This window comes from Dermacentor albipictus, unplaced genomic scaffold (assembly GCF_038994185.2).
Source record: "Dermacentor albipictus isolate Rhodes 1998 colony unplaced genomic scaffold, USDA_Dalb.pri_finalv2 scaffold_14, whole genome shotgun sequence".
Classification (NCBI taxonomy): domain Eukaryota; kingdom Metazoa; phylum Arthropoda; class Arachnida; order Ixodida; family Ixodidae; genus Dermacentor; species Dermacentor albipictus.
In genome coordinates, this window is record NW_027225568.1 from 416260 (window position 1) to 438917 (window position 22658).

At 46.7% G+C, this 22658-nt stretch overlaps 1 protein-coding gene across 1 annotated transcript in view; it reads left to right on the forward strand.

Annotated features, from left to right (window-relative positions):
- The window catches only part of LOC135914757 (cubilin-like), a 294278-nt gene that overhangs the window by 125089 nt on the left and 146531 nt on the right, over positions 1-22658 (forward strand). Inside the window, exons 8-11 of the mRNA XM_065447679.1 lie at positions 8035-8286; positions 10450-10614; positions 12520-12789; positions 14533-14855. Of these exons, the coding sequence (XP_065303751.1) occupies positions 8035-8286; positions 10450-10614; positions 12520-12789; positions 14533-14855 (1010 nt within the window). The remainder of the gene's footprint in view (positions 1-8034; positions 8287-10449; positions 10615-12519; positions 12790-14532; positions 14856-22658) is intronic.

The following is a 22658-nucleotide window of genomic DNA, read 5'->3' on the forward strand; positions in this document are numbered from 1 at the left end:
GTAAGTTGCCCGCTTGACATATGTGCATGGCGTTTATTTTTCAGCAATATCAGCAACGTACAGTACGATACCTTGAACTTAAGCTTATCCAGTGTCCATGCAACTGCTGCATTATAGTAGTGGTACAGTGAACTAGAAGGCTTCTAGTTCACTATAGTAGTGGGGTTTCCTTGCATTTTCACGTCACCTCCCTCCCTCTCTTGTATGGGAATGGCCTCTTTTCCCTCTCCTTCTCCTCTCTACAGTTCTATATGCGTCCCCTCTGGCCTCGCACGTTAGTATAAAGGGAAGCACTGCAGTTTCTCCAATGCTTCTGAGTGGAGTCACGGATAATTACAGCTGTCAAGCGGCTACAGTGACGACGGCGAGGGAGCTCCAGATGGCATTGTGCACATTCGACGCGGTGGGGTGAAAACGAGTTTCTCCCGTCACCTTTCCTCTCTTACACGCGCATGTCATTTATATACAAGCTCTGAAACATCACCCGAGGCGGTGTGTGCGACAGCAGCCCACAGCTGCAGCAGCAGCGGGAAAGTCGAAGGAAGAGGCACAAAAAATTATGGGGTTTTACGTGCCAAAACCTCTTTCTGATTATGAGGCACGCCGTAGTGGAGGGCTCCGGAAATTTCGACCACCTGGGGTTCATTAACATGCACCTGAATCTAAGTACACGGCTGTTTTCGCATTTCGCCCCCATCGAAATGCGGCCGGGATTCGATCTCGCGACCTCGTGCTCAGCTGCCTAACACCATAGCCACTGAGCAACCACGGCGGGTAAGGAAGTGGCAAAGAAACGCTTTAAAAAACATAGCTTTAGCATTGCCAAGCTACCGTACAGTAAGTGTGGCAATACCGTACTGGTTGTCAGGATTGGGGCTCAATCCCATCTCTCGTGGTCCTTTGTCAAGATTGGAGTCCGGCATGAATTCGAAGGTAGCTGGCCCATGCCGTCGTCCAGCTTATCCACGCGGAGGACGTTGATGAAGGGAAGAACTGCTTCTCATCGAGAACGAGGAATATGGGTTTATTTACAGTATTTAAATCAGTCTAACATGACTGCTTGAGAAAAAGAGTGTCAGTCCAACATGACTGCACGAGAGAAGTGTATCAGTCTAACATGACTGCTCAAGAGAAGTCTATCGAGCATTCGCACCACAGCAGTTTTTATACACTCGGTCCTCCCGCGATACAAGGTGACGCGAACGTTCGATTACTCATTGCCAACTTGCCGCCGCCCCGCAGAACAGTTTACGCACACATCCGCTCCGCTCTACATACGGCTTCATCAAATTACAGTGATATATCCTCACTTCCTTCCTACGACCGGGCATTCTCAAAGCATAGTTAGTATCTGAAAGTTTGTGCAACACTTTAACGGGCCCGTCCCAGTGAACTTCAAGCTTGTTCTTTCTTGAAGGTTTGAGGATCATTACCTGGTCTCCGGCGTTAAACGTTCGAAGCCTCGCATTCTTGTCGTAATAGAATTTGGCGTTCTTTTGAGCTATTCCCATGTTCTTTCCGACTAGTTCTTGGGTTGCGCTTAGCCGTTCTAGTAAATTAAGCACGTATTCATCCACTGTTGGACTCTCCCCTCTTTCCTCCCACATCTCTCTTAACATTCTCAGTGGAGAACGGAGTGTCCTACCATACACTAGTTCTGCTGGTGAGAACCCTGTCGCCTCATGTGGAACCGTTCGCAAAGCAAACAATGTTGCCGGCAGACAGTTCTCCCAGTCCTCCTTGTGCTCGTAACAAAGCGCACGCAAAACTCGCTTAAGCACCGAATGCCACCTCTCTACACTGTTTGACTGAGGGTGATAGACAGAACTGTGTATTAACTTTACCCCGCAGTTCTGCAAGAATGTGGAAGTCAGTGCGCTCTTGAATACTGACCCTTGATCTGCCTGAATTTCGGCTGGAAACCCAACTTGTGCAAACACTGTCAAAAGCGCGTCTACTACTTCAGTGGAGCTGAGCCCTTTCAAAGGGATTGCTTCCGGACACAGCATGGTAAACAAGTACCTGTAGCCCGATTTTGTTTTTGGACGAGGCCCTACCGTGTCTATTACAAGTCGTCTGAAAGGCTCTGTTATGAAGGGCACTACCTTCAGTGGAGCTTTCCATGTCTCTCCTGGTTTACCAGAACGCTGGCAGGCGTCGCATGATCTTACAAAGTTTTCTACGTCTTTGAAACAGCCAGGCCAGTAGTATCCCATAAGCAATCTTTCCTTTGATTTGTTTATGCCTAGGTGGCCGGACCACCCATTTCCATGACAGAGACTCAAAAGGTCCTCCCTATACTTAGTAGGTACGACTAACTGATATAAAATCCTACACTTTCGATCTCTGTAGTGCCGATACAACAATCCTCCTCTCTCATGTATCGTCACATTGCGCCTGGTAATGACTTCATTAGCTGTGTCATGTAATTTAGCTAAGCTCTCATCCTTCTTTTGCTCAGCTGCCAGTGACTCTCTATCCACACGTAAGAGCTGATCACAGTTCTTTGAGGCCGGTGATAATAACGACCCTGTCTCGCTTGTGAGGCCGTCAGCTTGCTCTTCCTGCAGGCTAGAACCTTGACACTCTAGTGCTACGCTCTCATTGAGCTGGTCAGCTGGCAGGCTCTCCTCAACTGTTCTTTTGTCCCTCGGGCCTAGCTCGTATTCGGGTATTGAAGTTATCTCCTTTGCTGCTTCCGCTGGAGGAGCTTGAGCATTTTCAGTCGAAAGCGCCACGATCTTACGAGCTTGGCCTCGGGTCAATGCCTGTACTATGCCCTCTCTCAGTTTGAGCCCTTTGTAACGCAGTAACTGATTCGAACGATTCGAAAAGATGTAAGGATACTGCAGTGACGAAAATTTGGAAACTGCAGCCTCAGTCTGTAGCTCCCCGAATGGTCCATTGATTTTGACTTTGGCCATGGGCAGACACATGCTGTGTTCTTCTACAACCTGTTTTATCCATGCTACTTCTCTGGTGAAGTCATCTACCGCCGCCTAAGACGGATGGACAATGTCCATCGTGGCGGCACTGCCTCTTGGCACTCGGCATGGTTTTCCATTAACTTGCAGGTCGTGAAGATATGGACTTAAAAGTTCCATATTCTCATCTTTTTCCTCCACGTAGGAGAAAACTACGCTAGACTTCTCACAGTTTACAGCTATATGTCCTAGTTTGTGGCATTTGTAACAGCGAATTGGTCTAAAAGATTCGAATTTTCCTTTCTGTTATTTTTGTGGGGCTTCTCCGTTAAATTTCTCCTCGCTCTTTCCTGCTCGCTTTTCCGCCATGTCTACAGGCTCCGATCGTCTAGTCTGTGCACCCCTTTTGAACGGAAATGGTTTCCGCTGTCCATTTCGACCGTCCAAGTTCCCGTCCTCGGCGTTCAACTTTTTACGGGTTCCGTACTCTTCGGCTAATTCGGCCACCCTTGCCACAGTCTTTACATTCCCCCTGTCTTGCACCCACAGTTTCACAGCTTGGGGGATGGTTTTGTAAAACTGCTCTAGACACATGCCTTCAATCATCATGTCTCTGCTCTCGTAAGCTTCCGCGCTTTTAAGCCACTCGACTAGATTGGCCTTTAAGCTATATGCAAACTCCGGATATCCCTCGCTATCTTTCTTGCCTGTGCTCCTAAACCTTTGCCGAAAAGCTTCGGCTGAAAGGCGGTATTTCTTCAGGAGACTAGCCTTAACTTTTGCATAATCATATGCATCCTGAGCACTCAGTCTGGCGATCACTTCCGCCGCCTCACACGGCAACATAGACAGCAACCGCTGTGGCCATGTACTCGGGCCGAAGTTCATCTTTTCGCAAGTCCTTTCAAAATTGCTTAGGAACAAGACTATGTCGGTCCCGACCTCAAATGGCTTTAATAGCCTGTCCATGCGGTACGATTCTGCCTCACTTGATCGTCCCAGGGCGCCTTCACTTCCTTGAGACAACTCCAAACGATTGCTTTCAAGTTCAAGTTGCATTTTTCTTGACTCCCGATCTTTATCGCGTTCCTCTCTCTCTCTTTCCCGTTCTTCGTTGTCTCGTTCTTCTCTTTCTCTTTCCCGTTTCTCTCTCCTTTTGAGAAGTTCCAATCCCATTTCAATATCTTCCTCACTGGCCTGCTTGGAAATTAGCTCCAATAATTGCGATTTGAGCACTTCCTTGCGTACATCTAGGCCCAGTTGCTCACCAACAATCAACAACTCGTCTCTCAGCAGTGCCCTTAACTCCATGACTGCTGCTTTACTGCCTTCATTCTGCTCTCTAAATCTAGCTAGGAAAACACAACCTAGCTAACACTCAACAATCTAACTTCCCTACAATTCTAAACAGAACAACCACAAAATGAAGCCTAGAGAGTCAAAGCAAGAACCAAGCACTCACCGCAGATACAGCACCATGTCGCAAAGTCCATCTCACCGCTGTCAGCCAGTTGTCAGGATTGGGGCTCAATCGCATCGCTCGTGGTCCTTTGTCAAGATTGGAGTCCGGCATGAATTCGAAGGTAGCTGGCCCATGCCGTCGTCCAACTTATCCACGCTGAGGACGTTGATGAAGGGAAGAACTGCTTCTCATCGAGAACGAGGAATATGGGTTTATTTACAGTATAATAATCAGTCTAACATGACTGCTTAAGAAAAAGAGTGTCAGTCTAACATGACTGCACGAGAGAAGTGTATCAGTCTAACATGACTGCTCAAAAGAAGTCTCTCGAGCATTCGCACCACAGCAGTTTTTATACACTCGGTCCTCCCGCGATACAAGGTGACGCATAGCATCGCAAGGTATTCGTTCTGCTGCTGTCCCTGCCATAGACATGAAGGCTTTCCTAAGAAACAAACTGCGAAGCCACTGGCGACGCTTGTGGGACGCTGAAACGAGTAATAAGCTTCGCCTAATTAAGCCGAAGTTAGGTTTCCGGCACCCAACTACGAAAACACGAAGAACAGATGTCCTATTCACTAGACTGAGAACAGGACACACATTTGGCGCTCATAACTTTCTCTTGACCGGTAACGAGCCTCCAACCTGTGGTAGATGTGGCGACCGGCTGACCGTCCTCCATGTCTTCCTGTAGTGTCGGGAAGCCGAAAGAGACAGGAGGAAACATTTCCCTTTTGCATACCGCCATTGTATTCCTCTGCATCCGGATATGTTTCTTGGTGACGAACCGCTTTTTAAGAATGAAGCAGTCCTCGCCTTTTTGAAGATGTTGTGCTCCATGTCACAAACCCATTAATTTCGTAGCGCATCCTCTTTCCAGAGGATGCCGCTGCGATAGTTTTTTTATATAGCACATGCCTCCAGGCCCTTGTGCCTCAAGGGCTCTAACGAGGCCATGGTGCTCTAGTGAATTTTAGAAACTTATGCATTTTTTATCGCATAAATATTTTGCAATGCACCTTAATGCTCATAGTACTCATCATTTGTCATCGGCATAATTTTATTACTCGTAACTTTTACACACTTTACCGTGACTATATTTTAGGCCCCTCTACAGCCACGTCACATGAACTGCATAGAACCCATCACCTCAATAAGAAATCGCCAACATTTGCATGGCGCTCTTTGGCCATCCCTGGCCCTTGCGCCAATAAAAACCGCACATTCATTCATTCAATGAGGAGGAACATCTATTTGTCAGATTTCTTTACCGGTAAGAGGGAAGTGTAGCACAATCAAGGCGCAACGTCGTCCGGAGACTCAGGGATCACACATGGACAGGGCCGTGTTCGTGTACATGCGTCTTCTGATGTCCTTGGCTCTGCGCGCTCACCTGTTGTCTTTAAGCATCTGGAAGAACCTTGCAGGGCGTGTTTTTGAGGTATTGGTGCACCACTGCACGATGCACGAGTGGTGCGAGTCATGAAATGGGGGAAACATCGCGGAGCACAAGCACACAGCTACCGAGGACCACGAAACTGACGATACTGCCCACACAGGTCAATGTACAGTAGCGCACGCTTCCCGGTAACAGTAGATAACGAAACACGAAACTTCATGCAGTGGGCTGAGCTGGCGCTGGGCAGGCGCGCACACGCGAGGACCGTCGAAAGTTTAAGAGTTACGTGGGAGGGCAAGGGGAAAGGAGTTGAGAGGAGGGACGAATGAGCACAGCGTCCTGGATCGGCGCGCGCCGAAATAAGAGGCCGTGCAAGGGAAGCTGAGCTGTTTTCCCGCCCTACCGATGGATGGCGCCAATGACCTCTGATACGGAAGTTGCGGAGTTTCCGAGGCCGGGTACCACTTAGCCCACCACTCTGTTCTTTTGACCTTCAGATGAATTTATGTCGCTTGATGTGGCAATGCACACAGTAGTATTGGGATAACCTTTCTGGATGGTTGACTCGCAATACATATAAAATATTTTGTCTAAATGTTTACCCTGACAGCCTTTTGGAAAGTTTTGCAGAATTCCAAATACAGACACATTACTTTCTCAGCTGGCAGTTCATGGGGTATTTTCAGTATTCGACATTCCAGGATTGTGGACTGTTTAATAGTGCAAAGATGTTTGAACTCTGTCAAAATATCGTCAAAATTTACTAAGTCCCATATCCCAGTTCTAGACGAAACACCTGTGAGTTCATTCCAGGGCTGCGCAAAAAGCTTGATACATGAAACAAAGATTTTGTCGCATATCGTTACCTGCCAGCGCCTACACATCGTTAATGTTACTCAAGTAACCTGACGCCAGCGGCTTTTTATCATTAGAGTTAAATCTTGACCAGCCGCAACATTTGATGTTATTAATTCAATGCGGCAGATTGAACCCTTCTTCAGGCATGCATTTGAGCTCTTGCATGCTGCTTTGAACTGAATTTCCAAGTTTCTTGGGATGAAAGGAGCACGCCAAGACCATACTGCTTCTACCATCGCTTACAGGACTGTGGAAGGCTATGCTGTAAGATATCAATCGCCATGCTCAACTATCGCACACTCGCACACATCTTCGCCGTAGCGTTACAAGTTATACCACGCTTAATAAAATCCGGAATTTGGGAGATCGCGTAGTGAATTGTGAGGTACAGTGAGCAAGCTATGGGTAGTAAACAAAAGCCATGAAGTCTGTGTCTCTTTCCTCGTTTCAAGCAGTGCTTCACTACGTTAGGATCAGATTACTACTAACAAGACCAGCAGCTGATGAAATTTAGATGCAATCATAACAGTTTAAAATAGCGTTGGAAAAGTATTAACTGCCATTTCTTTCTTTTCAGCACTAAAATATTACCTTCTTTCACAAATACTTCCTTTTTCTTCTTTCTGCCTTTACACTGTGCTCGTTCTGTGTTTCGAAATCATCTGGAGTCTGGGTTTAAAACTACCAGTCTACTAGGAACGTGCTATGGTTGGTGACATTATAATTTATGCCTTCATTACTGATGGCAACTGTGAGCGCCCAATTGCAAGTGCGCCCGCGAAATATTAACGATTGATCCATCGATCGATTGATTTAATTGCACGTCTTAGAATCACACACTGCAAATGTTGGACAAGCAGTAGGATCACGTTTGTTTTCTTGAGATTACTTAACAATCATCAAAATGTGTGCACACCCTAGTTTTGTCTTCCGGAGCCATCGGAACTGTGCCCATTGCGGCCCTGAATTGAGCCGTTGGCAAAATACGCTTCACTAGAAAAACATAGCTGCTTCCATTGCTAATGTTCCGCGTTGCGGGAACGCACGAAAGTGTGACCATGGTCGTTACCGGGCCTATTTAATGTTCATGCTGTTGTCGATATCGGTGAGATTTGCATGAGCAATATCGGGACGCCAAGTTTTCACTGTCCTCCGAGCTTTTGTTATTTCTGCTGTTTGCTGTCTCCATTTTGTAACGAGCTAACTTTTCTTAAACGCAACACTGTGTCCCCGGCTGCCTAATTAGGGTTGCATTTCTGTGGACCTTTTTTATCTTGTCCTTATTTGCAACATTGCGCACGCAAGCAAGGCTCTGGCCCAGTGTGACCATTCTCTCCTTGAACTAACGCGCCCCGCCCCCTCCCACTCTGCCCATGCATGTCTCCGTGCAGTGCTTCCACCGCCACCGCTGTGCGACATGTGCACGGACCGGCTGAGCGATGACATCACGAGCTACGGATTCCCGACCGCCTACCGAGGCAACATGCTGTGCCGCGTGACCATCAGCCGGCCCTCGGACGCCTTCTGCGCGGTCGAGATGCACTTCCGCGAGTTCGACGTCGAGAAGTCGTCGCGCTGCGACAGGGACTTCCTGCAGATTGACCGGGACCGTTACTGCGGCACCATGCTCAAGGGACAGCGCAGTAAGTAGCTTGCAAGCAAGTGCCGCCCACTTGGCAACATTAAAAGCTGTCACCATTACCGCGCACGCGAACTCGCAACGTGATGTTATTGGCTGGTCCCTCCTTTCCCGCACCCCCCCCCCCCGATCTTTCTTTAGGTGAAGAAGCATGGGAAGGTAGGCTACATTAGAGCCGTATATCCCCAAATTGGTTACTAGAAAGAAAGCACAACAACAAGGAAAATGGAAGAAAAATAAGAAACGTGATGTCAGGTTCTCAAATGATATTTGTGAGCAGAGAGACTTTAGGAGAAAAACGAGAACAGAGTTTCCCTATACTTGTGCCCTATGCTATGCGATTAGCACGGTTATGCTTTCGGTAATTTATGGGAGGAATCAGAGCTTGGCATTTTTACATCTCCGTACATGCGGGACATATGACGCGTGTGATGCCTGACGCCTTCTCTCAGCGAGGTTGGATCGTCGTCACGTAACTGATGGTCATCTTAAATAAAAATATAGTATCTTCCCGGAAAACATGGTTAATAATCGAAATTTTATTGATATATAAAAACACACAATTTGGGAACATTTCCGGCAAATTTCAGCTAGGTGGTAATAAAACTTCGGATGCCAAGGGTAGTTCGTTAGTCTGAATGTTAGCCTCTTGAGCTAATGAAACTGCCCCCGCATTGCATAGTTTTCTTACCATATAAATGAATTTTCCCGAAGATGTTCCTAAAAAGAGGTCGTTATCGAGCATAATAAAATCGTAATTCAAAGGTAGATTCACTCGCTTTCTGCATTTTTTTTTTCTTTCAAATAAACGTTTTGGTATATATTCTGGGTGGACAGTGTATTTGCGATCCCCATACAATAACGCAGCGCCGAGCGGACAACCAAGGGAGAGCGCGCCAAGCGTCTCACGGGCATCTTGTCCAGTCTTGTCCCCCGAACTCTGGCCGTGTGAACGAGCACATGAACTACTTCATTTACGAGAGGTGGATCCAGCTGGTCGGCAGCCCAGAAAGCTGTCGTACGGCCCTAAATAGCGTATCTCCGTGTTTCTCATGCCGGGGAATCCAGGCCACCAGTTGTATAGGTCTTGCTTGTTGCAATGCGCCTTGCCCTTCCGAGACACTTGCTTCTATTTGCCTTTTCTATTATTGCAAAAAAAAGTCATTGTTTGCAAAAGAAAACATCTCTTCAATCAATTAGTTAGAACGAGCGCCAGCGAGCGCACTCCTCAAAGGTGCGGCTCGTCTGGAACTTATGTCCTCAGTTCTCGGATTCCTGGTGCCATTGAGAGTCCGCATTGTGCTCCACAGGATACCACGCCGAAAGTGGCTTCAGGCGTTACTCGAGTGACTTTCAGTTGTCGATTAATTCGACCTCGTCCTGATAACAGCAAAGCCGCCTGCTGTCTGCTCAAGACCAGCTGGTTCAGACTGACTGGCCAGGAAGGGCAATGGTTGTGATTTCAATCACTAGATTAGCACCCCATTTAATCGCACAATTGCGAAGTTTGATTTTCATGGTTACCGGAATGGGTCGTCCCGTAGCATTTTACCAGTCAGCAGGTAGATGATTTTTCTTCATGCTACTTTTCAACCTGTTTGCCGCATACAGAATATGGTAGTCCACGCCTTTCTTACCTATCCTGAGGTGAAGTGTTCCCAGATTTGGACAGTTTCGTATAAACTAAATTTAGCTACTGCAGTGCTGTAAACGTGACGAACAGCGCCGGAAACAATTCGATAGCACGCCCACGAGACATCGCAGAGCTATCTATGTCTTGGCTTTGAATCGTCCTGCGTTCTAGCCTCCTGTTTATTTATTTTTTTGTGCTTCACATACGAGCCACCATGCGCGACAATGAAGCGTTTCTTACAGGGTATACGCATTCATTGCTTCAACGCCAAGCTTTTGAGACGGATGTTTTTTTTTTCGCTACTGTTTAGTTCGATCGTGTTTCGAAACAGCTGTAATATGTAATCGACTTCGAACAAGAGCCCGTCCTTTCACTTGATGGATGTGGCTTGCAAAAGTTTTAGCTGAAATTCACGAGCATCTATAAAGAAAGTTGATTGAAGCCGATGGAAAATCGACAGGAAGTGTTTAGAACGTCACTCGAGCATTGTCGTATGGCTACGGAAGGCCGTGTCCGTTGTGTGTTCCCCTCCAGAGCGCATGGTATACGATACGGAGGGCAACGCCGTGATGGTGTTCAAGACGGACGAGTCCGTGTCCGGCAAGGGCTTCCACGTGCGCTTCCACCAGGTCCCCTGCGGCGCGGCGCACAGGGACCCCGTTGCCACAGCCGCCACGACCACGACGGCGGCCAGCGGCAGTGAGTATATACAGTGCATGATATATTCGGACATAGATGTAAGCAGTACGCGTTCTTCACTTCCACAGCCGTAGTAATTATTCATCTAACTGAAGCAACACTGGCACGATTACTAACCTTGCATATCTTTGGCATGCTATACTTCGTTGCAAAAAAGAAAAAAAAAAGGTTAATTGGTTGTCAATAGGGAAGTGCAGTATTTGTAAACAAAAATTGGCAGCTTTTCAGTACTTCGTATTCAGCACACCTCTTCGAAAACATGTAATGACCGAATGAAGCTACGAAAATGAAAAGACAAAAATAACGAGAAAGAACTGTCCCATTTCATTTTCCGTTATCAAATTCAGCCGGATAGTTCTAAGCTGGGATAGATGGTTTGCTTTCAGCATGGCTGACAACGTAGACTACACGACGGAGCAGATCTTACCTGTTCGTATATGTATCTCTTTCCTTGTCATTTGCACTCTTCGCGAAGTTGGAACTTTCCCTTTTTCATAGTATCTACAACAAGATATTATGATGTAGCTGGTTCTCGTATTTCATAGTGTCTTTCGCAGAACTCACCATGAAGCACAGCCAGCGAACTTATATTTGTGCTGTTGATATATTTTAATCAAATAGTTTAAGGTACAAAAATTATAGCAACAGTAAGATATATAAGGGTGTCCCAGCTAACTTTAGCCAGAATTTAAAAGTATGCGAATGCCTCATAGCTGGGCAGAACCAAGGTAATGTGATTTGCCATCACTTCGAGATACTCAGATTATTCTTTTCTTTCTACCTAAACACATAATTCCTTTTATTTGATTAATAAATTTATGAAATGTACTTAGATGAAATGTACCAGCGAGAAACTTGTACAGCAATATGAAAAACTCCCAACACAGCTTTTTGTTGCTCAGTACGTGCTACATAAAAGTGTTTTTCCGAGTGTGAAAGTAGCCCCGCAAATACACGCAAAGTGCCTCGAGCAGCCAAAAATTAAATTATGGGGTTTTACGTGCCAAAACCACTTTCAGATTATGAGGCACGCCATAGTGGAGGACTCCGGAAATTTGGACCACATTGGGTTCTTTAACGTGCACCTAAAGCTAAGTACACGGGTGTTTTCGCATTTCACCTCCATCGAAATGCGGCCGCCGTGGCCGGGATTCGATCCCGCGACCTCGTGCTCAGCAGCCAAACGCCATAGCCACTGAACAACCCCGGCGGGTCTCGAGCGGCCAGTCGCGCGGCATTATTGTGTGCATTTGCGGGCTTCTTTCACACTCGCAAAAAAACTTTTACGTAACACGTATTGAGTACCAGAAAGCTGTATCAGGAGTTCTTCATAGCGCTCTACAATTTCCTCATTTACACTTTTCATCTAATTATAATACTTGAGAAGTGGAATAATTAAGATGAATTATCTAATTAAATGCAACGAAAAAGAATTTTTGTATCTCCAAGCGACAACATACATTACCTTGGTTCTGTCCAGCTACTGGAATTCGCATATTTTTAAACTCTGTCTAAAGTTAGCTGGGACACCCTGTATATGTTTATACTATGTTTCTAGGACAACAGAGACAAATATTATTTAGTAGGACCGCATTCAGACTCATAATCATCTCTCGTTAAGAATGTGTTCGCTAGTCCAAGTCGCTGGCACAATTTGAGTTCAGCAAACCAGGCTGCAGGGTATACGCGCACTCCCTGTTACAACCTCCTCACACGTTTCGGCGCACATAACTTTTGCCAGCAATATCCGGATAGTGATGCCGGCTCCTCATTCTAAGATGCACGCTTCGAAAAACCGCATTATCTGTTGGCCAATCACTATTCATGACCATAAAATGTTTATCGCACATATCTCCGCACGTCCGTTCTCTGATTCACCACTTGCGTTTACCCCCGGCGACGAAGTTCTGCCGCCCGGTCCCCCCAAGGAGGTGCTTCGCTGCGATCAGCGCTTCGACAAGCAGCGTGAGTTCTACGTGCAGAGTCCCAACTACCCGTCACACTACCTGGACAACCAAGACTGCCGGTACGTGATCACCAAGGCCGGAGAGGGCGTATGCCACCTAGAGCTCGTGTTCGCCTCCTTCGACATTGAGTCGTCGCCGGGATGCCAGTACGACTACCTGGAGTTCGGCGGACAACGACACTGCGGCTCGCTGCCTGCAGACCATTCCTGTGAGTCCAATAGCATGAAACTATGATGTTGCTGATTCGGCCTATAACGCGCCAAAAAAACCGGCGGTGCGGGCTGCTAGAGAGAACATGGTTGCTAAGATACTCAGTGGTTTCTTGAGGCTGTATGCGTACTATACCCAACTTATGACATTGGTGACAGTTAAACGGCTCAAAGTAATGCGGCGATACGAGATGGTACGAGATGTAGCTCACATAGTATGCTCACACGAAAGACCTAAGGCTGTCACAGTTCATCCCGATCTGCCACCCTCATATTCATTTGCTTAAGGGCTGAATAATTACTGACTGACGTTGTTCTTGCTCATATCCCGGGCTACATTAAGAACGACTGCGAGTCCAGTTAAGCTTTATCACCTCTGTCTAGAGCACGAGGTCGGTGTGCTGAACGGCAATAGATATGTTGACTGACTTATTGGCTCAACGTGCAGCTTTCAGAGCATCAGGTATTTGTGTGACTGCCCGGCAAACAAAGGCTATCTCGAAAGCCTGGTAGCTAAGCCGAAAGGTTGCTTCGTACTTTCTAAAAAGACGTCACCATAGAAGCGCAGCGTCCACCAATCAGGCAAAAATTACTGGAATACACATTGTTGGTGGCAGATCTAGCCTTGCCGGAATAACCGCCAATTGCTTTGACTTTGACGTGAGTCCAAGAAACGCAACAGATGTAGCAAAGGGCAACACCACGCAAAAGAACTACGCAACACAAAGTGCACGAAGCGAGTGGCTTTCTGTAGCTCAGCTTTCGTTGTAATCCCTTCATCATGCAGCAGAAAGAAGCACCAGCTGGTGGTACACATGGTGCACCACAACGAATTTCAGTGTCTGGAAGACACTGAAAGACACAGTGTCGCATGTGACGAGTACGATGATGACCCTGCTCATTGTCCTCTTCAAGAGAGGACAGAGTAATTGATACCATCTAGGTGAAATGCCGCTAGAAAATTTCGTGTTGCTTGTGCGACACATCACTTTCTTCGGCCTGTGACTCCTGAAGTTTTCCAGGCAACGGACTTCATCACCTGCACCGCTCTGCCTTCACATCTTAACCGGATTCTGCCGACACTAAGTTCCCTACTTTATCAGCTATGGCTAAAAGGAGCCTTTACGAAGTATTTGGCCTTTCGCATTGGAGTGGCCCAGAACACTACCCGCAATCGACTGTGGTCGTGAAGAAACTCTTGAACGCATTCTGCGTAACTGTTCTCGACACAATGTGCAGAGACGCTCGCTCGACTGCGCTAGCTCACGCTCATCACAGGCCATTGTCATAAAACACTGTTTTGCAAGGCTGACCTCATAAGCCATTGCAGCAGAAGGGAAACGAAGGCCCTCCTACAATTTCTAAGGACAGCCAACTTGCACAGATGGCTTTAGCCTCAGTTGGTGCTCATTGCGCTGCATGTGATCCTGTGCTGGGAGAGTGCGCTCTGTTTATCTCTCTCTCAAAAGACATGTTTTTTGCCGCGAGTTGAAACACACACAAAAGGAAGACACATAGAAGACAACACGGGCCAACTAACTAGGCCAAGCACCAACTAGGCCAGCAAGCAGTTCTGTTGCCCTCTCTCTCTGTTATCTCTTAACCTCCCCCGTCTTCTAGTATAGGGTAGTAAATTGGATTTTCTGTTCAGGTTAGCCTGCCTGCCTTTCCCCTTTCCTCTCTGTCTCACCGCCAGTATATGCGCATAGTACATGCCATATTTTTCACGAATCTTTCGGCAGATGTGATCCCGTTCCTGGGAAGTGACATGGTACTGCACTTCCACTCGAACGTAGCCACCACCCGACGAGGTTTCTCAGTGCGTGCCCGTCAGATCAAGTGTGCGTTGGGCACATCGCCGGCGCCTCCGCCTCCATCGCAGCTACAGGGGCCACCGGGGTCCTCGCACCCAGACTATGGCGCTGGGGACAGCAAGTCGCAGGGCGTCGTCGTGACCACCACGATGCCTGTGCGCATCACGACGCCGTATGGTCCCGTTCCTGTCAGCAGCACAACGGGGGAACCGTATATCACGCGTCGCTCATGTGACATCTACATGGACAAGGTATGGGGGTTCCTCGTGTATCTTCTGTTGCTGCTTTAAGCAGGTTATGATCCAGTTATAGCTGAGAAGATTCTCAGCATAGGAGCATCCTGAACTGCGTGTTCTACCAACGGGCAACACGCATTGTCTAACGTGGGTGCTGCTGGATGCTGTACAGTGTTGTAAGGCAGTGGCTACCATCGCACAGCGGCACAGAAGGCAATGACGCGCTGACGGCGCTGCTGGTTCAGAAAACAGCAATTCATTGCAACAAATCCCAATAACTTTATTTTGGAATGACGGTTGAGTTATTGTGCATTCTTTCAAGTGGCGCTCATAGAATGCTATGTCGACCGACCCGGAACAGCATTGCATACCTATTTGCACTTACGATCCAATGTGCAATTTCTGACAAACGTCATCGTGAATTTCTGCACTGCATTCGTTTGAAAGCTGCTGGCACGAAAGGCTACTTATTTAAAATAAGTGGATATTGTCACCACTGCTCTCTGCGTACACTGTATCGCAGGACGTAGCCCACTTACTTTGCTCTTGGACCCTTTTCAGAGTCAAAATGTCTGCACTGAATATATTTCATGGTTCATGCACATTGAGCTATGACACGTGCTTTTTCCATGGACTAGCGTCGCCTGTGCGTCTCCGTCTACGACTATACTTATAGGCTCTCTGACAGACACTGTATGGTCTGAATGAGACATTTCAATTTTTTATGTTGTGGTGTGCCTTGTGCGTGTTATGTGCCTGCTATTCTTGTTTTTAAGCTGCTTCAAAAAATGTTATCCACCCGCCTGCATCTTCAACAAACCTAACTCCACTATGCGCAATATCTTATGCAACTTATTAGAGAATACTTACAGAAACAAAGGCAGCATAGTATTCTGGGGCATGCCAGCCAGTTTACGCCTTCGAACTTTTAACCTTAATCTATTTGTTTACACTTTCATTGAAAGTTCCACTCCATTGTCAGAAGAAACGCTTAATAGCGCTTTTAAGAGCAGTTTTAAGACCAATGCCCACGAAATTAGCAGGTATAAATACTGTATGAAACTTCCGTATACTTTCTGGCGCAACATAGATATCTTGAAAAGGGACAAAAGAAAGGAAGACAGTGAAGCGCCAAACTACCAACTGTTTTATGACAGCCTGAACAAACGCATAGAAGAAAAAAACAACTTCCGCTCATGCGCAGGGAGCCAAGGTGCCAAGGTGTCCTAGGTATACTTTGTGGCGCAATGTATACCTAGGAAATCTAAGCAACAACTTGCCCAAGAAGAAGTCCTTTTGGTATGCAACTTATTTTCGTGAGAGCCCAATATTGGCAATTTTCCCTGGATACCCTCATTTTGTGCGAAAAATCCCTGCGAATGATTCACAGATCAGGGTCAGCTGGAAAACACTACTACCCGCGTATTTAGAAATTTCGGCGTATGTAGAATGGAACCGTGGACATCTGAGTTCGTGAAATAAAATGTTGTTCCCTTTGCAGATTGGAGACGCTGATCCGGTATCGTGTACAGAAAGTGTTCTCAAAGCTTGATTCCCACAGGTGGCGTGCTGTCTTTTCTGTCAGTTACTCAGCTGTTGGTAACGTGAAAGAGAGAAAACAAGACATTGCAGCATGCAGCTGTAGTCAACTGCCTGCAGCGTCATATACTAACGCTATAACCAATGCTCTAACTGCAATTCGGGGAAATGGAATTTCTAAAATTAAAAAAAATGATCTCAAATTAAAAATTATTGTGAAGATGCAACGTACATCGCAATATTTGACTCATCGGCGAATGTAATCACTTTTGTGACAAAAATCAGAGTGCTTTCGCAATTGAATTAGTCAACTCCCGTTAAAACCTTGTCGGAAGAGTACATCTGTAGCCCAGAACCGCTCAGCCACCACGTAGGCGTGGAGTCCGTGACTTGGGCAGATTTTACATTTATGCACTCACGCTACAGTTTAAAACATTTCTGCGAACTTTTCAGACATGCACTTTGATGGAATTGAAAGGCGAATCCGAAATAGTAGGCACAGCCTCTTCTGTGTTCTATGTCACGCTGTCTCCGTAAAATTTAACATTTCATTAAGGCCCCATTGTTGAGAACTTTGCAAACGTTCGTAAAAAATTTTAAAATGTGGCCGCACAAACTTGCTTGCAATACCCCATGTTTGATGTGTTCCTGGGCGAATTGTTTACTCAGCTAAGCTTCGTTGAAGATGTGGTCAGCTTTTCGTGAAAGACGGAATTTGAGAGCCTCTGTCGTGATACAGGTGCATCATTGCTGCTCAAGTCCAGAATCTCTTACCCTTTGAGTAGAGATATACGCAGAGGCATACTTACATGTTGCAGCAGATGCACTCGTGTACTCGGCGATCTGCTAGTTCTCACAATGAGCAGGGTGTCTACCAACCGGGAAAACCGGGAATTCTCAGGGAATTTGAATAGTCTGGAAATACTCAGGGAAAACTCGGGGAATTTTTGCTTCTATCAGCGAAAATTAGCTGTAACTTTATTGAAAGGGAAAGAAAGTCGTGTTAATGCTGGCTCCAGCAACAGAGGAATCGCAAAGAATCGTCATTGACGCCGTGTCATCGGCACGATGTATTGCTAGAGTAGTTAACGACCGATTTTCAAGACGCCCGATTTTTTGGGCATACTCGATAATTCGCACGACTTTGCGGCACCATCACCTACTCCATATTCGGTCATTCCAGCTACTAAAGGCGGCGCAACGGTAGGTCAAAATAGCTGCCGAGACTGTGATAAGGCGATCTCGCAAGCGTGTGCTTCTCGAGCAGCAAAGCACGTCAGGCGCTCTAGTTTCGCTGCAAACGATACTTTTTCTCTCGCTGAAGAGACGCAAAGGGGTGTAAATGAAGACGAAGCTACGTTCAACGCCGGTCACGTCATATGCTGCGGCATCAAGTCCATTATAGACGATTTTTGCAAAGGGGAGCGCAGAAGAGTTGCGGAAAAAGGAGACGCGGACCGGAAATACGCTCACTTGCGACGAAGTATATGTGCAGCGACAAACCACCAGGGACGTTATTGCGCATGCGCTGTCATCGAGAACTGTGAAAAAAAAAGTTATAAAGTTCACCTAACAACGAGGCATGCATCACTACATCAATAATGACAGCTATAGTGTAGGTGACAGCAACAACGGCACGTGAAAGTGGCCTGACAATAGAATTAAAACAGAGGGGGTGGCATAGAAACTTCAGCCATGGGCGAGGAACGCAAATTCCTTAGCCATCAGATCCACTGACGGGGCATTAATGCAAAGGTTAGGACGAGCGTGAATCTGACCTGACTCGAGGATTTCCCTTTCGAGTCTGCCTTTGGATTTGCTTTTAATCTCGGTTTTATCGAAAAGGGGCTTACAGTCACAATTCCTGCAGTGCGCAGGAAGGTGCGTGGAGTTGCTCAGGGCCTTTAACAATGAATGTTCTCTTAGCCTATCATTTAGACAGCGCCCCGTCTGCCCAATGCAAGCTATCCCACAGTCGACTGGTATCTTATATACCACTTCGGTAACACAAGAGGCGAGTGGTTTTGTGTGTTTCTTTCCACAGTTCTTGTTCTTGTTGTGGCCGTTTTGCAAAGGTGCACAACCGAGAAAGCTTGAGAGGAGCTGCGAAGATGAGGTCAACGCCGTGTTATTTGCTGATCCTTTTTAGGTTGTGTGAAATCATTTTGTCTCTGAAAATATACTTAGGTGCAAGTGATCGTCTTTCCTGTCCACGTCTCCATTTTCTTCAGCGCTTCTGCGCTCCCCTTTGCAAAAATCATGTCAAACCAACTAGCCCAACAGCTTACTATTCCATTAGAGAAACTGAGTTCACCATCGAATCGCTCTGCCCCCAGACGAGTGCAATCAAGGGCCCGTGGCACAGCGTTAATGCCGCGGCATACCTGAACGTACAGGCTCTGAAAAGGTCAGTATGTCGTTACTAGCCTTGAAAATGCTCACGCGCATGAAGCCATATATTTTTCTTTCGCAAACACTCAGTAATCGCAAGCGCATACCGGTGGCAGACGTTAGTTGTTTTTCAAGCGCTCCTGTTTTTAACAAATTAATCCTGTGCAGTCAGAAACACATTTTAGTACATTTTAAAATGTAAACTAAAGGAAAAACGGCTGTATAATACAACAATTTACGAAATTCATAACGTACAGGGGTGATCACGCTCGTCTCGAGCCTCTAGCAGCGTACGGCGGAGCAAATGAACGGAGCTCTAGCGTAGCTGTTTGACTAAGAACAAAGTACTTGTGCCTGGGCGGGTTTCACGTTTTTCCACTTCCGTTTAGAGTTGTTTTCTCCGTAACTCGGTACCTCCCTCAAAATTTGTTTCTTCCTTGCGCAGAGCTCGGCTCGATCGCTGTAGACAAGTGCGACCCCTCTGTACGCGATTCAGTATCATGCAGATGTAGTACGAGCTTCGTAGCTGGTTGCAGTGCCTCAGGCCGTTACCCCTGTCGTGAAGTACATTTTAAAGATACCGTAGCAGTGAACACTCGCTACGGCACGGTTTGAGCGCTGCGGCACGCTGTATATGTGATTACTATTCCCCTTTTTCCTCATCGGCGCGTCCATGCAAACAGCCATACCGAACCGCCGAAGTGCGTCGCAGATTTCTATCACCGGGTGACTGCTTCGGAGGAGGGCCGCGTGGCGCCGCCTGCGTCGCTGGAACGTCCGAATAGTCAATGTATATTGCCCTGACTGTAGGTCTGAAATGACATTAAACAAAGCCACCACCGCCGCCATTCTGATTATCTCGCCGCCTCGAAGCGGCACCCCCGCACGCAGATACGCTGGCAGCCGTAGGCACCACCGCGGCAACGTTAGGCCTAGCTGCTTCTCACCATCATCATCAGCCTGGTTACGCCCACTGCATGTCAAAGGCCTGTCCCTTACTTCTCCAACTACCCCGGTCATGTACTAATTGTGGCCATGTTGTCCCAGCATTCTTCTTAATCTCATCCGCCCACCTAACTTTCTGCCGCCCCCTGCTACGCTTCCCTTCCCTAGGAATCCAGTCCGTAACCCTTAATGGCCATCGGTTATCTTCCCTCCTGATTACATGTCCTGCTCATGCCCATTTCTTTTTCTTGATTTCAACTAAGATGTCATTAACTCGCGTTTGTTCCCTCACCCAATCTGCTCTTTTCTTATCCCTTAACGTTCTACCCATCATTCTTCTTTCCATAGCTCGTTGCGTCGCCCTCAATTTAAGCAGAACCCTTTTCGTAAGCCTCCAGGTTTCTGCCCCGTAGGTGTGTACTGGTAAGACACAGCTGTTATACACTTTTCTCTTGAGCGATAATGGCAACCTGCTGTTCATGATTTGATAATGCCTGCCAAACGCACCCCAGTCCATTCTTATTTTTCCGATTATTTCAGTCTCATGATCCGGATCCGTGGTCACTACCTGCCCTAAGTAGATGTATTCCCTTACCACTTCCAGTGCATCGCTACCTGTCGTAAACTGCTGTTCTCTTCTGAGACTGTTAAACATTACTTTAGTTTTCTGCAGATTAATTTTTAGAACCACCCTTCTGCTTTGCCTCTCCAGGTCAGTGAGCATGCATTGCAATTGGTCCCCTGAGTTACTAAGCAAGGCAATATCATCAGCGAATCGCAAGTTACTAACGTAATCTCCCTTAACCTTTATCCCCATTTCTTCCCAATCCAGGTCTCTAAATACCTCCTGTAAACACGCTGTGAATAGCATTGGAGAGATCGTATCTCCCTGCCTGACGCCTTTCTTTATTGCGATTTTGTTGCTTTCTTTATGGAGGACTACGGTGGCTGTGGAGCCGCTATAGATATCTTTCAGTATTTTTACATACGGCTCGTCTACACCCTGATTCCGTAATGCCTCCATGACTGCTGAGGTTTCGACCGAATCAAACGTTTTTTTTTTCATAATCAATGAAAGCTATGTATAAGAGTTGGTTATATTCAGCACATTTCTCTATCACCTGATTGATAGTGTGAATATGGTCTTTTGTTGAGTAGCCTTTACGGAATCCTGCCTGGTCCTTTGGTTGACAGAAGTCTATGGTGTTCCTGATTCTATTTGCGATTACCATAGTAAATACTTTGTAGGCAACCGACAGTAGGCTGATCGGTCTATAATTTTTCAAGCTTTTAGCGTCCTCTTTCTTATGGATTAGGATTATGTTGGCGTTCTTCCAAGATTCCGGTACGCTCGAAGTCATGCCGCATTGTGTATACAGGGTGGCCAGTCTTTCTAGAACAATGTTCCCACCATCCTTCAACAAATCTGCTGTAACCTGATCCTCCCCAGATGCCTTCCCCCTTTGCATAGCTCCCAAGGCGTTCTTTACTTCTTCCGGCGCTGCTACTGGTACTGTATAAATCTCTATAGAACGCCTCAGCCACTAGAACTATCTCATCCATATTAGTAATGATATTGCCGGCTTTGTCTCTTAACTTAACGCATACATCTGATTCTTGCCTATTCCTAGTTTCTTCTCAACTGCTTTTACGTTTCCTCCGTTTTCTAAAGCATGTTCAATTCTATCCATATTATAGTTTCTTACGTCAGCTGTCTTACGCTTGTTGATTAACTTAGAAAGTTCTGCCAGTTCTATTCTAGCTGTAGGGTTAGATGTTTTCATACATTGGCGTTACTTGATCAGATCTTTCGTCTCCTGCGATAGCTTACTGGTATCCTGTCCAACGGAGTTACCACCGACTTCTATTGCACAATCCTTAATGATGTCCATGAGATTCTCGTTCATTGCTTCAACACTACGGTTATCTTCCTTGATCCGGAATTCCTCTACTTTCCCTCTTTCCATGAACTCATTCATTGGCTTCTTATGTGCCAGTTTCTTCCGTTCACTCCTCAAGTCTAGGCTAATTCGAATTCCTACCATCTTATGGTCACTGAAGTGCACCTTGCTGAGCACATCCACATCTTGTATGATGTCAGGGTTAACGCAGAGTATGAAGTCTATTTCATTTCCAGTCTCGCCATTCGGGCTCCTCCACGTCCACTTTCGGCTATCCCGCTTCCGGAAGGAGGTATTCATTATCCGTATATTATTATGTTCCGCAAAATCTACTAATAACTCTCCCTTGCCATTCTAGAGCCTATGCCATATTCCCCGACTGACTTGTCTCCAGCCTGCTTCTTGCCTACCTTGGCATTAAAGTCGCCCATTAGTATAGTGTATTTAGTTTTCACTCTACCCATCGCCGATTCCACGTCTTCATAGAAGCTTTCGACTTCCTGGTCATCACGACTGCATGTGGGGGCGTAGGCCTGTACGACCTTCCTTTTGTACCTCTTATTAAGTTTCACAACAAGACCTGCCGCCTTCTCGTTAATGCTATAGAATTCCTGTATATTACCAGCTATATGCTTATTAATCAGGAATCCCACTCCTAGTTCTCGCCTCTCCGCTAAACCCTGGTAGCACAGGACGTGTGCCCGCTTTTTAGTACTGTATATGCTTCTTTTGTCCTACTAACCTCACTGAGCCCTATTATATCCCATATACTACCCTCTAATTTCTCCAATGACACTGCTAGACTCGCCTTACTTGATAACGTTCTAGCATTAAACGTTGCCAGGTTGAGATTCCGATGGCGGCCTGTCCGGAGCCAGGGATTCTTAGCACCCTCTGCTGCGTCACAGGTCTTACCGCCGCCGTGGTCAGTTGCTTCGCAGCTGCTGGGGACTGGGGGCCGGGGTTTGACTGTTGTATTCATATAGGAGGTTGTGGCCAAGTACTGCACCAGGGTGGCCAATCCTGCTCTGGTAAGAGAGTG